The following is a 16,702-nucleotide window of genomic DNA, read 5'->3' as shown; positions in this document are numbered from 1 at the left end:
TGTACCACTATGACTTCATAAAAACCAGCCAGTGTTAACTTCCACTCGAGTCATATTTAAGTGTAAGCTAAAGCATGGTGATCTAAACAGGGCAAAGGCTTACTTTACAAAGACTGTCAACAAATTAATTTTAATTGCTGCTAACGTTATTAGTTAGTGGCTGCTAATATAGCTAATCAACTTACATATTATTAGTTGTGTTATCAATTTTTCCTCACTTTTCAGTATCTACATTTAAAACCATCCCTCATCTAGAACTGAGAAAACATACTAAAACTAGAATCTGAAATAATTATGAGGTACAGAACCTTTACATTTCTGTTTGGCCATTTGTACATCTTACCTATTATTGATCAGTATATTTTCCTCATCAATTGTTCCATTTTGTTTAAAAAAAATCACACAAGTAGCAGATAAAGAGTAGATTTATTTAGTTATTGATATGTGACATAATTTAATTTATTTTCATTGGGTAATGTAGCTTAAATACAACCAGTATACCTTTGGATTTTGGAAATACATTACATCATTTATCTTTTAGGAATTAATTCCGGTTGATGTGATCTTGGGTTCCACTGAAATAAACAAAAAATATTAAATGCAACCAAATTTCTTTATATCTAGAGCAAAATCAAGAAATGCAAATACTTGTTATTCAGTGGTGCATACAAACTACAGGAAAAGTAAATTTATTAAGGTGGGCAAAATAACAAAATAACTTCAAAAACTGTCAAAACTTAATGTGCCCACATAAATAACACATTAAATTACAATTGACACAGTTTAGCAATCTTCAGTAGTTATAGCATTGAATATTATGGAAATAGATCTGAATATACGATTACAATGGTAAATGGAATAATGGGAATATGACACTATGACTCTAAATTGACATATTGGGGGGCAGTTTCAAAGAAGTTAAACTACACTGAATTGACAATCCAGGAATGTTTTTCTGGCTCCTATTGAATTGTAACCTATCCATTTTTCTTCGTGTTGTCCTTTTATATAGTAAGTAAGTAAATAAGTAAGTTTTATTTATATAGCACGTTTTAAGTCAACTCGCATTGACACCAAAGTGCTTTACATAAAATAAATAATAAGTTTCCATACAAACCATAGAAAAAGGTAAAAAAATAAAGAAAATGAACACAACACGTTATAGAGTTCAACACAAACGTTCCCCCACAGCAGAATCAAAAATTTCCACTGTGGGGAAAGGCACCAGAAAGTTAAGTCCTCTTCCTCTGAAACACCCGAGGTCGGGGCCCATTTGTGGCCTTGCAGCCAGTCCGATAATTTTCAGGGCACTCTTGCCGTGAAGATGGAACTCCGGCATCGGGTGAAACAATTCCCTCAGCGGCTTGGAAAGTCTGGAGAGGCTGCCTCCTCCCCAGAGACCGGGGCACTCGTAGTCCTCAGTCCATTATCTCGTATCTCCACCATTCCCCTGAACTAAAATTATCATCCACAATATTTCAAAATCTCCATATAAAACTTGAACAAAACTCTTATCAGACAACAATTCCATGCATCCTTAAGGGCCTGTTCCACTTTCACGATCTAATTCACGATCTTTTTCACTCGTGGATGTTTTTCATCAGGCTAGAAAAATACCCCGACCTACTTGATGCCACAAGTGCCTACGACTAGCATCACAACCTACCTACGACCTCCTGACGACCATGCTGCGAGTACGAGTCAAGGGCAAACTCGGCAGAGGCCGTGAATTAGGTCGTGAAAGTGTGGCATGAAATATAATTTGAAACCAAGTTAGATTATTTTTGTTTTCAAACATTGGTCTGACCTTATCATCCTCGATCACTATCATGGCATTTGAAAATATTCTTCAGGTTCTCTAGCTCTTGAATCTGGATATGAAATTCCTTGAGAATCGTAGATACAAATGGTTCTGAGGCGAGCGTCTGCAGGGATTCCTGAAGGGGTGAAACCTTTACATCCAGCCTGCATCAAATTAATTTCAGAAAGCAAGAACATTACAAACTCATGAATTTAAGATTGATATAGCATCTTAAAAAGATTTTCTGCATCCATTTTTTCAATCAATTTCAATTGAATGATTTATACTTTACTGTCACATGTACTTGGTACAATTAAATTCTTTGCTTTGCATACAATACACATGTATTTAAAGAGTCGCCATGTATAGGGCACCAACAAAGTTACAAAAAGTATTCAACAAAGTCGCAATGATCCATCTTTTTTCACACCTCCTATCAGGATCAACCAGCAGAAACAAAAGATGGTAAAATAAAAATCTCAACCATTTAAGAATAATAAATAATAGCCAACCAATAAGAACAATAAAATGGATGAATTTGGAACACCAAGCAACCTCAATATACAGAATATTTTATACATTATACCTTAATGTGTATCTCCTGTGGTTATTTGAGAAAGGTGATAGTAAAATATGTAACTGCAAGAAATCTTGAAATACATCTTTGAATTTGAACTTCAATCATATGTTCAAAATATGTTACAGTATTTTACTACCATGAATTGGACTTGCAATGACGCCATTCATATTGCAACTGTGATGTCTTGGAACACAATATATATTCAGCGAAGGCAACAATGAAACATGCCTAAGTGTTTAACATCTGAAAGTTAAGTTCAATGCACCCACTCCTTCTCTCCAGAGATTATTCCTGTCCCGCTGAGTTACTCCAGTATTTTATGTCTCACTTCGGTTTAAACCAGCATCTGCCATTCCTTCCTACACAATGTCCCCATTATGTCATTTATCCAGTTTTGAGTTCAAACCTTATGTCTTGTTTTGTATTTTACAAGCCAGAGAAGAATTTTGGAACTTAGTGATGTAATCAGGCTCTGCATTACCCTACAAATCAGTGATGCATACAAATTCAAAGCATACAACTTCAGCAAGTTTCAACTTGAAACAACAAACTGTACAAATCTTGCGCCTCAAACACTCAGGCTTGCAAGATGTCAAATTTAACATTATTTACCAGCCAGAGCTATTACCTGAAATAGCCTGCAACATATGGGTAACGTGAGATTTTCATCGACCTGCAACTTTCTGTAAACAAGCTGCTGAGGGTTGTATAAACAGACGCACACCTCTTTAAATAAAATAAATTGAGAAGTAAGGGCATCTAGGAAAAATAATCTGGAATCAATGCTGCTTTTCTGCTACAATCTGAGGATTTGCCCCACATCAAACGTTTAAAAAATACATTTATCAGAGCTAGTCAGTAGAGAGGCATTTAGTCTTAAAGACTACATTTACCAGATTACAGTCAATTTACTTTCTGAGAGAAAATCTCTGATCGGGATGTGTCATTATTGATTGTGTCAAAGACATGACCAATTGCCAAATTTGCTCCTCCCAAATTAATAAAAATACCAATATCAATTTTGATAAAGGTTTACTATTTGCACAAAATTCTGGAACTATAGGTTATTTTATTTGATTTTTTTTCAAATTAATGATTAACAGAACAAAAATTACTTCACACTCGTTAACAATTGGTTAGCGTGGGCAAGTTAGGCCGAAGGGCCTGTTTCCACGCTGTATGACTCTAATACGTGTCAATAAACAGAGACTTGTTGTTCAAGAGAAAGGAATTAAGTTTGTAGTCTTGAGAACATAGTTTTAATTGTCACTTTCAATCAATAAGTCTATGTACTGATTTTGTGAATGCAAATGTAAATGTAAAAATCCAGACACAAGGAACTCCAGTTGTGGGTTTACAAAAGAAACACACCAAGCACTGGAGTAATTTAGCAGGTCAAGCAAAAATCCAGGCAGCTAAACAAATATGGAACAGAAAAAATAGGTAACAGCAGACACAAAATTACCAGATTGCTGTATAATCCACCTGGTTCAGTTTGTCATCAAGTAAATCTGAATACCTTACTATCTATTCCCAAACAACAATCCTCTTAACTCTCTGCAAAAGTCCAGCAGGGCAGCACTCATTTCAAGGGTTATTAGAGGATGCCCCGTAAACACTGGTAATAAACACATTAAACAAACATGTAGTAAAACCAGCTTGAAATAAGCAAATACAAAAGGAACAAAAGTATGGATGAGTTGTAACACCTCATCCACATACTGAAAGTTTATGGTTTTCAAAGCAGGATCCAAAATCTGAATGTACACAAAAAAGCTGGAGAAACTCAGCGGGTGCAGCAGCATCTATGGAGCGAAGGAAAAAGGCAACGTTTCAGGCCGAAACCCTTCTTCAGACTGATGTTCCGTAGATGCTGCTGCACCTGCTCCATAGATGCTGCTGCACCCGCTGAGTTTCTCCAGCTTTTTTGTGTACCTTCGATTTTCCAGCATCTGCAGTTCCTTCTTAAACTCCAAAATCTGAATGTAGTGCAAAGATAGGGAAGAGTTAAAAACAAAATCTTATTTAAATTATCATTTAGTTCCCCAAAATTCATGTTGAAAATTGAAAGTCTAAAAATAAAATTTGTAGATCAAAATTTAGAATAGATTCTACGCCCATAAAAATTAGATGTAAAACTTTGTAGATCAAAATTTAGAATAGATTCTATCATCTTCATCTTTTGCTGTATTAATTTATTTTAGTTGTACATGTTTTGCATAGACCTATTGCCCTTGTATTATATGGAGTTGCCAATGTGATCTGCTGAGTTTTACATTTGATATTGGTTATTAGTTTATTATTGTCATGTGTACTGAGATAGTGCTATCTAGCTGCACAGGATAATTTTAAGAAAATGTAGATACTGGAGGATAACTACAGAACAAAGCTGGAAGTAAGGACAAAATGCAGTCTTCCAACTTAAAGTATCAGGAGGCAAATGTATTCTTTTTAAAATGTAGGTTTTGGCCAGAACATATAATTAAGAAAGCAAGCCAGAGTCTATAGTAAATTTTGCCCTGTGCAACAAGTTGAGGTATTACATAGAAACAAAGAAACATAGAAAATAGGTGCAGGAGTAGGCCATTCGGCCCTTCGAGTCTGCACAGCCATTCAATATGATCATGGGTGATCATCCAAATCAATATCCCATACCTGCCTTCTCTCCATACCCCCTGATCCCTTTAGCCCCAAAGGCCACATCCAACTCCCGCTTAAATCCAGCCAATGAACTGGCCTCAACTTCCTTCTGTGGCAGAGAATTCCACAGATTCACCACTCTCTGTGTAAAAAAATGATTTTCTCATCTCGGTCATAAAAGACTTCCCTCTTATCCTTAAACTGTGACCCCTTGTTCTGGACTTCCCCAACATCAGAAATAATCTTCCAGCATCTAGCCTGTCCAACCCCTTAAGAATTTTGTAAGTTTCTATAAGATCCCCCCTCAATCTTCTAAAATCTAGCGAGTACAATCCAGTCTTTCTTCATATGAAAGTCCTGCCATCTCAGGAATCAGTCTGGTGAACCTTCTCTGTACTCCCTCTATGTCAAGAATGTCTTTCCTCAGATTAGGAGACCAACACTGTACGCTATACTCCAGGTGTGGTCTCACCAAGACCCTGTACAACTGCAGTAGAACCTCCCTGCTCCTATACTCAAATATTACTTGATTATTGATGGATGGGTCCATTTGCAAGCTGCATGGGCATTATAAAGGTGGGCTTGGGAATAGCTAGTGGGAAAACGTGATAGAGCAACTTCATTGAGCAAGATGCAAGATAGTCAGAATATGATATGTGCCACATTAATGAAAATATAATGAAAGAAAGATAAATATGCATGCTGTTTTGGCAGCAACATGATCATGTACTGAACCTGGCACTTAGCAGTGTGCGGCAATTTATTGCAGTGACAACATGACAACAGCAATTCACATGAGTGCTGATGAAATGGATTCAACATCTCTGGAAAGTACTGGAATACACTTTCAAAGCAGTTCAATAGGAGATTGAATGCACTATTTAAACAAAACTACAGTGCCCTCCACGATGTTTGGGACAAAGACCCATCATTTATTTATTCGCCTCTGTACTCCACAATTTGAGATTTGTAATAGAAAAAAATCTCATGTGGTTAAAGTGTACATTGTCAGATTTTAATAAAGACTATTTTTATACATTTTGGTTGAGCTCACCAGTGCTCTCTTTCGTCTTAATGATGTTCCAAGGTTGATTTTGGTTTGGCTGATGTCTCTTACAGTGCTATTCTTGTTTCTCACTCATAATGGCTTCTTTGACTTTCATTGGCACAACTTTGGTCCTCATGTTGATAAACAGCAAGTTAAAAAATCCAAAGGTGATGGAAAGACTGGAGGGAAGACTAGGTGCTGAGGGCTCTCTTATACCTGCATTAAGGAGGCATTTAAACACACCTGAGCAATTACAAACAACCTGTGAAGACATGTGTCCCAAACATTATGGTGCCCTGAAATGTATAAACACAGCTGTAATTTCTACATGGTGAAACCAAAATGGCCTTTAATAAAAGCTGACAATGTGCACTTTAACCACATGTGATTTTTTTCTATTACAAATCTCAAATTGTGGAGTACAGAGGCAAATATATAATTGATGGGTCTTTGTCCCAAACATTACGGAGGGCACTGTAAGTGTGATGCACTTAGGTACTCTCTTAAGACCCAGTCTGCAATATAAAATAAAGTGAAAGATTATATTTATAGCATCATACTTCCCACAAAGATGGCATTGTACATCAGACTAACACCTCTGAAAATAGTTTGAAGTATTTGATTGAAAAGCGTGGGGTTACCCAAAGTTTTTATAAAGAGAGAAAAAAAATCAATAAAGTAGCAGCAGATTACTTTATTGCAAAGAACTGAGTCTTAGATACAAACTCTTATTTGATAGTTACTGCGCCTCAGCTGAAGGTGGTGGTTTCAATGGAATATCAGTCAATGGACTACACAGGCCAGGAATACCAATACAAGCGATTATATAATAATGGCACTCCAAATTCCATATTAAGTACGCCTTGCGTTATTAAGCGAGGCTTTCAGGTCATGATAATACAGCCGTTTGGCCCAACTAGTCCACACTGATCAAGAAGCCCATCTAAGCTAGACCTCATTGGCCACATTAGGTCCATATCCCTCCCAACATTTATGTACCTGTCCACGTATCTCTTAAGTGTTCTTATTGTACCTGCCTCTCCCACTATCTCTTGTAGCTTGTTCCATATGCACATCACCTAACATGTGGTGCGTATATGGAACAGGCTTGGAAGGAGTTGCCACTCGACAAGATCACTGCTCAGCCTCCTAACCTCCAAGGAATAAAGTCATAGCCTGCCCAACCTCTCTCAATAATTCAGGCCCTTGAGTCCTGGCAACATTGTTGTAAATCCTTTTTTGCACATTTTCCAACTTAATCTTTCCCGTAGCAGGGTAATCAAAGCTGTACACAATACTACCAAGTGTGGCTTCACCAATGTCCCAATGTCTCCAGTACTCGATGCAGAAACAAGGAACCGCAGATGTTGGTTTACAAAAAATGGCACAAAGTGCTGGAATAACTCAGTAGATCATGAATAGGTGACGTTGCGGGTGGGGACCTTTTTTTTGAGTCTGAAGTAGAGTCTCAACTTGAAACATCACCTATCCATGCTCTCAAGGGATGCTGCCTGAGCCACCAGTTACTCCATCAGTGTCTTTTCCTGTACTGAATGCCCTGACCGATGAAGGCCAGCATACCAAACAACCTCTTCACAATGTTTAAGAAGGAACTGCAGATGCTGGAGAATCGAAGGTACACAAAAAAGCTGGAGAAACTCAGCGGGTGCAGCAACATCTATGGAGCGAAGGAAATAGGCAACGTTTCGGGCCGAAATCCTTCTTCAGACGTCTGAAGAAGGGTTTCGGCCCGAAACGTTGCCTATTTCCTTCGCTCCATAGATGTTGCTGCACCCGCTGAGTTTCTCCAGCTTTTTTGTGTAACCTCTTCACCATCCTCTCTATATCACTATTTATTAAAATCAGATATCTGTTGAAGTAGTTAAAGATTGAAAGACACATAGAATAGAATCAGAGGACATTTTTAAACAAAAACAAGGTCTGTTTACCGTGTCCTGGAAAAATCTTCAAATATTAATAAATTATTATCTGAACATTCTAACACCTTATTATTGAAGTGGCCTGCTACATGCCAAAATATCTGTCTTGTTTGATGATATAACATGAGAAAGGAAATTAAAGTCAAGTGGCCCGGATCTTCTTAGAGAAGTAATATGATGTTACAGCAATCCAATACCTTTCTATTTCTTTGAAGAGTTCATAACCAAAATAGCCATGGGCTTAACTGTGTTGTTACAAGGTACCCAAATTCTGCTTCAAAGGATCAGTGTATAATGTTATATAAAAGGCTATAATGACATGTGATTCCTTAAGAACTGCAAATAATTTCACATTATTACCTAATAACTTTGATAGGCCATCATTGGGGATCAGTTGTGAATTGAGGAGAGCAGGGCAAATACATCATTGTTTACTACAATCTCTGTCACTAGTAATGATTTAGCATGGTTTTACATATCTACATTTCAGATGATAAAGGAACCTTGGAAGAGTTACAAGATTAATCCTGTTAAAATAACTGAAACTACTAAGAGGGATCTACCTACAGGGGACTGTGTAATTGTGGACTGGGGTAGAAATGTGGGGTTATAGTCCTCCAGAACATATTACTGAAGTAGGTTCATGAAACCAGCTGGTCTTTGTGCTGTTGTTTGTTCTTGTCATGCGTTATAAATTGACACAAGTGGAAAAAAGAATTGGCAGAAAATGTTTGTTCCCCTCCTTGGATGGCAGAAGCACCAAACTAGCAGCAAACAATTCAAACCAATTCCTTCCATTAAAAAGCAGTCTAAATGTCAAAAATCTTTCATCACTTAAATCATCACATGCTCACTACCATGCTATATCCAAACGAAAGATAAATTAAAATATAGCAATGCTGCTCTCTGAATGTACTCTCCAGGGTCATGAGTTTCCATTAGAAGTGATTAATATTTGATGGAAGGGTCCTGAAAAGGCAATGCCTATCGGGCAATCGATTTGAACAGTTTAAAGTGTTTGTTCAAGGCCAGTAAAGGTATTAAAAACATTGACTACAAATATAAATCCTAATCTTATTCAGAAAACACAGCTACTTTTTGATTCATAATAAATCTGACACTACTGTTCAAGGCCTACTGTTCAAGGCCTACTGACAAAATCAAATTGCCTCAAAACACCTTTAAAAAATAAGATATACAAAGGATCAAAAAGTATTTTGTCATTATAATATTGGCTCAAACGTTCCAATTTAACAAAACTGCCAATTCTGCCAGGAATTGCTAGTTTTGTCCACACCAGAAGTCAGGGTTCCAGTGTGAGAACAAAGACATGTAAGTCACAACTAGTTTCCCAACAGGGATGCTAAGAAGTGCAACTGCTGGACCAGGTTAGAGATGCTTCATCTTTCTCAGTTCTAACAAAGAGTCTTCAAACTGAAGTATTACTGCTTCTTTTTCCACAAATGCTGCCTGACCTACAAATCATGAGAGGAATACATCTGGTAGACGCACAGTTTCCTGCCCAGAGTAGGGGAATAGAGAACATAGGTTTAAAGTTAGGAGGGAAAGATTTAATAGGATTCTCAGGGATCCTCAGGTAACTTTTTAACACAGTTGGTTGAATGGAATGAGCTGCCAGAGGAGGTAGTTGAGGCAGGTACTATTGCAGCTTTTAAGAAACATTTGGACAGGTACATTGATAGGTTTAGAGGGATATGGGCCAAACGCAGGCAGGTTTCTACACTCTCTCTCTAAAATCTGAAGTAAATTCTAAAGGAAATGAGACCATAGTATGAGCAAAAGGGGCAAAGCCAGAAAATAAAGCTGACGGTTGGAAAGAAAAATGAAGTTGAGAGAAAGAAAGTTAAAGAGGGTAAAAATGACAGTTACAGGGATGGGTCGTTGACAAACTGGGGTAGGTATAGATCTACTGGTGTCAACTTGTTTGTATGTACTCTTTGTTCCAATCCTAAACAGCAAGGCCCTGTGTTATGGCTGTAGAGGACTGTGAATGTTTCAAAAATACTGCTTTGAAAAATGTGAAACTAGAATTATGAAGATTATTAAAAATGTAAATAACAAGAATTAAAACAATTTAATAATTCTTAATCGACTCTGGTTCCTCATCATTCCTCTTCATTAAAATGGGAATGGACAAGCAGTTCCTTTGTCAGGTCCAACATGGTGCATGTTTAATGGAATGATTCCCCTGCATAAATTGCTGGGAAACTACAGCATTTACATTTCACTGCTGGACTACATTGGAACCTCAGCAAAACCCTGAAAGAGCAACCACCAAATCCGAGATTTTATGCCAGAATGGTGGCATTTACACTGAAGTGCTACCAGTTTAGCTTGGAACCATTACCTTTCAGCAAGTTCCACCCGCTTTCAGATGTACATAAAAGCAGTATACAACAGAGAACAATAATACATTTGAACTTGAATCATTATTTTCTCGTCATCTCTCGTTGCAAAAAAAATGCTACTGGCCTGCACTTTCTTGCACCTGCAGGTCATAAATCACTATCTTTATTAATGTTTCACCTGACACCACAACTCTGTCGAGTATGCAACAGGAAACTTTAAAAGTAACATTCACATGATTTTCTTGAGTAAGAGATGACAAATGTTGGTCTATCATAGTTTGCAACTAATATATGAAAGTACATTAGGTTGAATTTTATATCAAAAAATTGAGTTAATAAAAATAATAAAAACCTGCTTTGATCAATGACAAGATGAATGCAGTTTATTTTCTAAGCAAGAGTGCTTTTACAATTGACACTGCTCCTCCAAGTGTCAATTGAACAATTGCTCCCACTACAGGTGGTTACATAGCACACAAACGTAAGAGCAAGGTCATTGCATTATATCCAGGCTGGATCACAGAGGAACTGTTTTATACTGAATCTAGAATGTATGTAACTAAAAAGCAGAATGGCAACAGGTCAAGTAATTATGAGTTTATTTTGATATTCACGTTCTTATCTGGACCTTTTTGTTTGCAAAGACAGGGAGAGAAAATTGCTTATGTTCAAAATTGTAATGAAAAGTAAGCTGCTTGTAGTAAAATCAAATTGGGAAAATCAACTACTGAAATTTATGCGGCTTCCATAGTTAAACATCAATGATTACTAAAACTATTGGAGTAAGAAAATTCAATGCTTTTGAATTAAAGTTATGAACAAAATCTAAGATTAAAAAATCTGAAAATATGTGAAAGCTAAATTAAGGCCAGGTTACTCTTAATTCTTTCTTCACAAGACTTTCCATGGTCCTTACATTATCTCTGAGAATCATTAAATCCACCAAATTGGAGCTATTAGTCAAGTAAACGTTCTCTGAACTGTGTCCCACCCATTAACACTTTCATAAATAAAACCAATACTGTACACAGTATTCCACATGTGTTACTGACACCCTAACACCTAACTGACGTTCAGCCGGTTTAATCTGGTATTCAGTTCCTCTAGTAAATGATAACAGATTGGTTCTCCTAGCTACTTGATGTAGCTGCTACTAGCCTTATAACTCATCGTTATGTTCTTGGGGAGGGGGCTTAAATATCAATAAAATGATTTGAATCTATATTTGCTTAAAATACAAAAGTCTAAAAACATTAATATGCGGAAGTTACATAAGAGTGAAATATATTGAAGACACGAGAAATTGCTGACGCTGGAATCTGGAGCAAAAAGTAAACAGTTGGAGGAACTCAGTGGGTTCCTCAGGTCTCGCAACAGGGACCCGATCCAAAACACTGACCACCCCTTTCCATCCACAGATGCTACTTGACCTGCAGAGTTCCTCCAGCCGTTTGTTTCTTTTAACTGGAATACACTACCCACCGAACCAATCTTTGACAGCCTTTAAAGTGATAATCAAACTTCAGCATACTGTACAAATAAGTTACTTTTATTATGGCCAAATTAAGTTACAAAATCTGATTATAGCCAAACCAGAAACTCTCTGCAGCTGGCTTTACTTCAAATTAATAAAATGTTATGCCTGATTGTCAGCTGCCAACCACCTAAGATAAGGAAGTGCAAATAATTTGTAATCATTGAATTGAAGGTATTAATCACAAAGGGCATAAAAACTGACATAAGAAAATTAAGAGCAGAGAATTCATCATTTCCATAATTAATAATTCTTAATTTTCTTCTTTGCAATTCACAGCCACTTCACAAAATGTATACTGCAACCAAATTGCAACTTCAGAAATTGTAAAATTGAGAAGAAGAGCATGTGTTCAATTTTATGCCAATGTTTGAAACAAGGTTGAAACAAGTTTATTCATGGATAACCCCTTGAGATGGACAGTCATCTCGTTTTCGAGGGGGTCCAACATAAAACATACAGCACAAGACATAACATACATAAAGGCTCTCATTGACCCACCTACCCACACACCAATCCCATAACCCCTCCATCCCCACTTGTTATAGTTTATAACAATTGTTAATTGACTTTACATATCCAATAATAATAAGTTATATGTTACAGCGCAAATGATCACACACATTGTCACATTACCAAACTACAAAAAAAAATCACGAGAGGAATTACATTAGTATGAAAGTAACGTTTTGTAAAAGGGGTTGGAAGGTTAATTACATGCATTAACTATTTTCTGGTTGAATAAACCTGCATTTCTTCACAGCCCAACTGAGGAAAAGGGAATTTACAAATCATTTGCATGATATACAAGAAATTGTAATTATTTATTTTGATCCTTCAAACAATACTTAGGACATTAGAAAACCTTAATTTCAATTAAGTGCAGTATACAGTATATCCAACTTTTCAGCAGGGCTTCAATTAAAATTTAAACAAATCTATACATTTTACATTTTTCAATGTTATTTCTGAACTTTACTTTAGTTTAGATTAGTTTAGAGATACAGCATGGAAACAGGCCCTTTGTCCCACCGAGTCTGCACTGGCCACCTTACATTAACACTATCCCACTCACACTAGGGAGTTTTCAGAAGTGTACATGGGTATCGGGTCATTTTCAGAACTGTACACAGACAGGTGAGAATCCACAGCAGTAAGTTATAGCTCTATCAAGATACAACCATGAAAAAGTGCTCACCTGTACAAACTATAAAGATAATATTCATAAAATTTATTGTAGTTTTAATACTTTCTAAAGCAATAATCAAATTGACAATATTTAGCTCCATAAACATATGCAGTTTCTCTCAGCAGCTGGATAAAGCAAAGCCACTGCAGACATCAAGCCGTCAATCGGTAGATAACTGGGTAATAAGCTTGAGACCGGCAGGATAGTAAATACTCTACAGAACAAGACTGTAATTGAAACATTTAAATTATTTAGACATCTCATTGCTGCTGAAACTTTGCACAATTTCACTTTTAAAGTTCACAAATAATCAGTTTTATTACTGTTTAAGCTTATTGTATTGTCATTTAATTTCACTGTGGTCCATAGAAAGCCTGCAACTTGCCACAATTATAACTAATACTCCCTTTAGTCTTACACTTCAGTGTCTCCATAATATGTACATCATATTACACCTTTCTAATTTCCCTTCCCCCTGTCCAAACACATACATCAAGTCTCACATCCGCCATGTCATTAAAACCTCCTTCTTTCATCTCCGCAACATCGCCAAACTCAGACCCTCTCTCACACCTCCCGCTGCTGAAAGACTCATCCATGCCTTCATCTCCTCCCGACTGGACTATTGCAACTCACTTCTCCTTGGCATCAGCTCCACCTACATCAACCGACTCCAACTGGTCCAGAACGCAGCCGCCCGACTTATCACCCACACCAAATCCTGGCATCACATCACTCCAGTCCACAAACAACTTCACTGGCTTCCCATCTCCCACCGGATCATCTACAAAATCCTGATCCTCACTTACAAAGCCCTCCACCATCTGCCCCCCCCATATCTCACTGACCTCCTCTCCCCCCCTACCAACCCTCACGGTCCCTCAGATCCACATCAGCCGGTCTCCTCTCCATCCACAAGTCCAACCTCCGCAGTTTTGGGGACAGAGCCTTCTCCAGGGCAGCTCCCAGGCTCTGGAACTCCCTCCCCCAACTGATCCGCAATTCCGTGTCCCTCACCACCTTCCAGTCCCAAGACCCATCTCTTCACCTCTGCCTATCCTTAGCCCCACGTCCCCCTCCCTTTTCATCTGTGCATTAATTGCCTCATATTGTGTTTTGAATTGAATTCTGTCTTTACTTTGTGTACTAGTCATGTCTCTACTATTTATTTCATTCCCCTTACATGTTTTTCCTCCACCTGCTAAATTTTTGTAAGGTGTCCTTGAGACTCTTGAAAGGCGCCCATAAATAAAATTTATTATTATTATTATTATACAAGCTGTCTGTATTCTCTCAACAGATCAACTTCACCCTCGGCTTGCTAGAATGACAAAAACAAAATGAAAATCTAATTTTCTTTACCGACATTTGTTCTGTACATGTAAAATGGTAAAACTAACTTGATGACTTTTGTCAGGTTGCTATAGACAAGATGAATTTACCGCAAGCTTAATATTATTTCCTGGCTAAGAGATGTAAGCCTGTTTCTCCATCACATCAAGAATGCATTAAATAGTTTTATTCTGATTCACAGATTTAATGCTTATCCAAATGTTTGGATCATTTCCCCAATATTTATATCTGTCATTAATGAAGTATGTAAACGTCAATGGCAAAATCATGATTGTTCTCAAGATGGATCTACAATCATCCATAGTATGCCTACGGGAAGGTAGCCAATTTGTAATCCAACAAAGCAATTTACCATATATCTATCCTTGAGAAAAGAACAGGTTCCTTTAATAACACGTGCAACTATCTAAATAATTCCTAATGCTTTACCTCACCCACCAAAACAGTAAGTTCCTCAAAAAATAAAAATAAATTTCCCGAATACCATTTTGAGTGTCTCAGGTAATATTCCTCTATTCAGGTTCTTTTGATCCACTCCATCTTCTTGACTATAACTGAAGCAAACTTAAAATTCATTGAGCAACCTTACTGAAAGATCAAAATGATTTTTAAATCCTAAGGAACAAAACCTAGCAGAAGATTTCCCAAATCACATCCTTGTGACAAAAGCACGTGCATAGTTTTGCATTTCAGTAAGGATGAACAATGAATTTTCCGCCCATTATGTTTGCCTCAATTATCGGTGATTGGAGATGGGATGTTCTGTTTTGGAATTGTAGATATCAGAAACCATATCCTCACCATTTTTATAGTGAAATATATTGCTCACAACTGAGCAGCATCCAATGGAGTACAAACTGGAGCAAATCTATCCCTTCAGTCTTTTTCCAGAGATTACTTTCAATATTAGCCCTCTGAATCCTGCAATGGGCCAAAATAATTTTCTGCTGCTCTCCAATGCCCAATGTAGTTAAATTAGCTTTTTACCACTTTTGGAGGAAAGAAGGTATAAGTTATTTGCCTTCCATCACAGTGGGGGATGTTAGGTCACCGAAAAAACAAGATGGACGTGATGCCTGCACTGGTGAGGACTCAGAGGAAATGCCGTGAGTGCAATGATCTCGGTGTTTGCGGGGACATGAAGACATCCCGGAGTATAGTGCGAGTGTGGATGGTTTTCTGACTGTTCGGGAGTACAGGGACTGCAACGCCACATGTCAGAGCATCGATTGGGACAATTTTAGAAGGCAAAGAAGAGGTGGAATCTTTAATGTGTTCAGATGTACTTCTTTCATCCGTATTTTATCAGGAAAAAAAAGGAAGGAGGTGGTGTAGGACCTGTGTTTAGGCAATATGTTGGGTGAAATGTCAGTGAGGGAATTCTTATAGTACAGTGATCACAACGTTTAGACTAGAAACGCAGAGGTGGAAGGTGCAGTCCTAACTGGTGGAGAGCCAACTTCAACAGATGAGGTGGGATCTAGCCTGAAGCCAAAGGGCCTGTCCCACTTGGCGATTTTTTCGGTGACTGCCGGCGTCATTGACTGACATATCAGGGTCGCTGAAATATTTTGAACATTTCAAAATCCAGCGGCGGCAAAACCAAAAGTGGCGACACTTGAGGAGACACCACGTGTCGATATGTCGTCATGCCGCGACTTTTTCTGTGACCTGATACGTCAGTCAATTATGCCGACAGTCGCCGAAAAAAATCACCAAGTGGGGCAGGCCCTTTACTGAGCATTCTTAGATCAATGATGAGTCCGCCTGGTCATAAAATCAATGTCATTGTGAAACACATTTATGTTTCCATGCTTATACTGCTTTAGCAGAGCCATCAAGTGGTCAGTATGATGGAGTGCGCATAGAGCAAACCAAGAATTGGGCACACAAGACTACAGATAATGGAACATGGAGCAATTATAAACTGCTGGAAGAACTTAGCGGATTAAATAGCATCTGTGGAAATAGAATGTTTCAGGCCGAAACCTACATCAAGATTCAAAGTGTATCCAGTAGATCTCCATCCTCTCCCCCTCATCTGGTTTCATCTATCACCTACCATCTTCCATCTTACCCCTTCCACACAGCTATCTTCCATTTACATCTTGACCCGAAACAATGCCCATTACAATTAGTGCTTAAATATGATGCTCCAAATGACAAAATCAACCTGGTGGTAGCAACCTGGAATTACACAACACTTTAATTTAGCAAGTCTCACAATGTTCTTTGCAGGAACATTTTC

At 37.8% G+C, this 16,702-nt stretch overlaps 1 protein-coding gene across 1 annotated transcript in view; it reads right to left on the bottom strand.

Moving 5' to 3' along the window:
• Positions 1–409: 409 nt before the first annotated feature.
• Positions 410–16,702, bottom strand: part of rpap2 (RNA polymerase II associated protein 2) — a 48,076-nt gene continuing 31,783 nt past the window's right edge. The window contains exons 11-12 of the mRNA XM_055641409.1: positions 1,808–1,965; positions 410–575 (exon numbers count right to left, since the gene is read on the bottom strand). Of these exons, the coding sequence (XP_055497384.1) occupies positions 1,812–1,965 (154 nt within the window). The 3' untranslated portion in view covers positions 410–575; positions 1,808–1,811. The remainder of the gene's footprint in view (positions 576–1,807; positions 1,966–16,702) is intronic.

This window comes from Leucoraja erinacea, chromosome 10, assembly GCF_028641065.1.
Source record: "Leucoraja erinacea ecotype New England chromosome 10, Leri_hhj_1, whole genome shotgun sequence".
NCBI classification, from domain to species: Eukaryota; Metazoa; Chordata; class Chondrichthyes; order Rajiformes; family Rajidae; genus Leucoraja; species Leucoraja erinaceus.
Note: the sequence above shows the minus strand (reverse complement) of the source record. Positions and strands in the feature narration are given on the sequence as shown.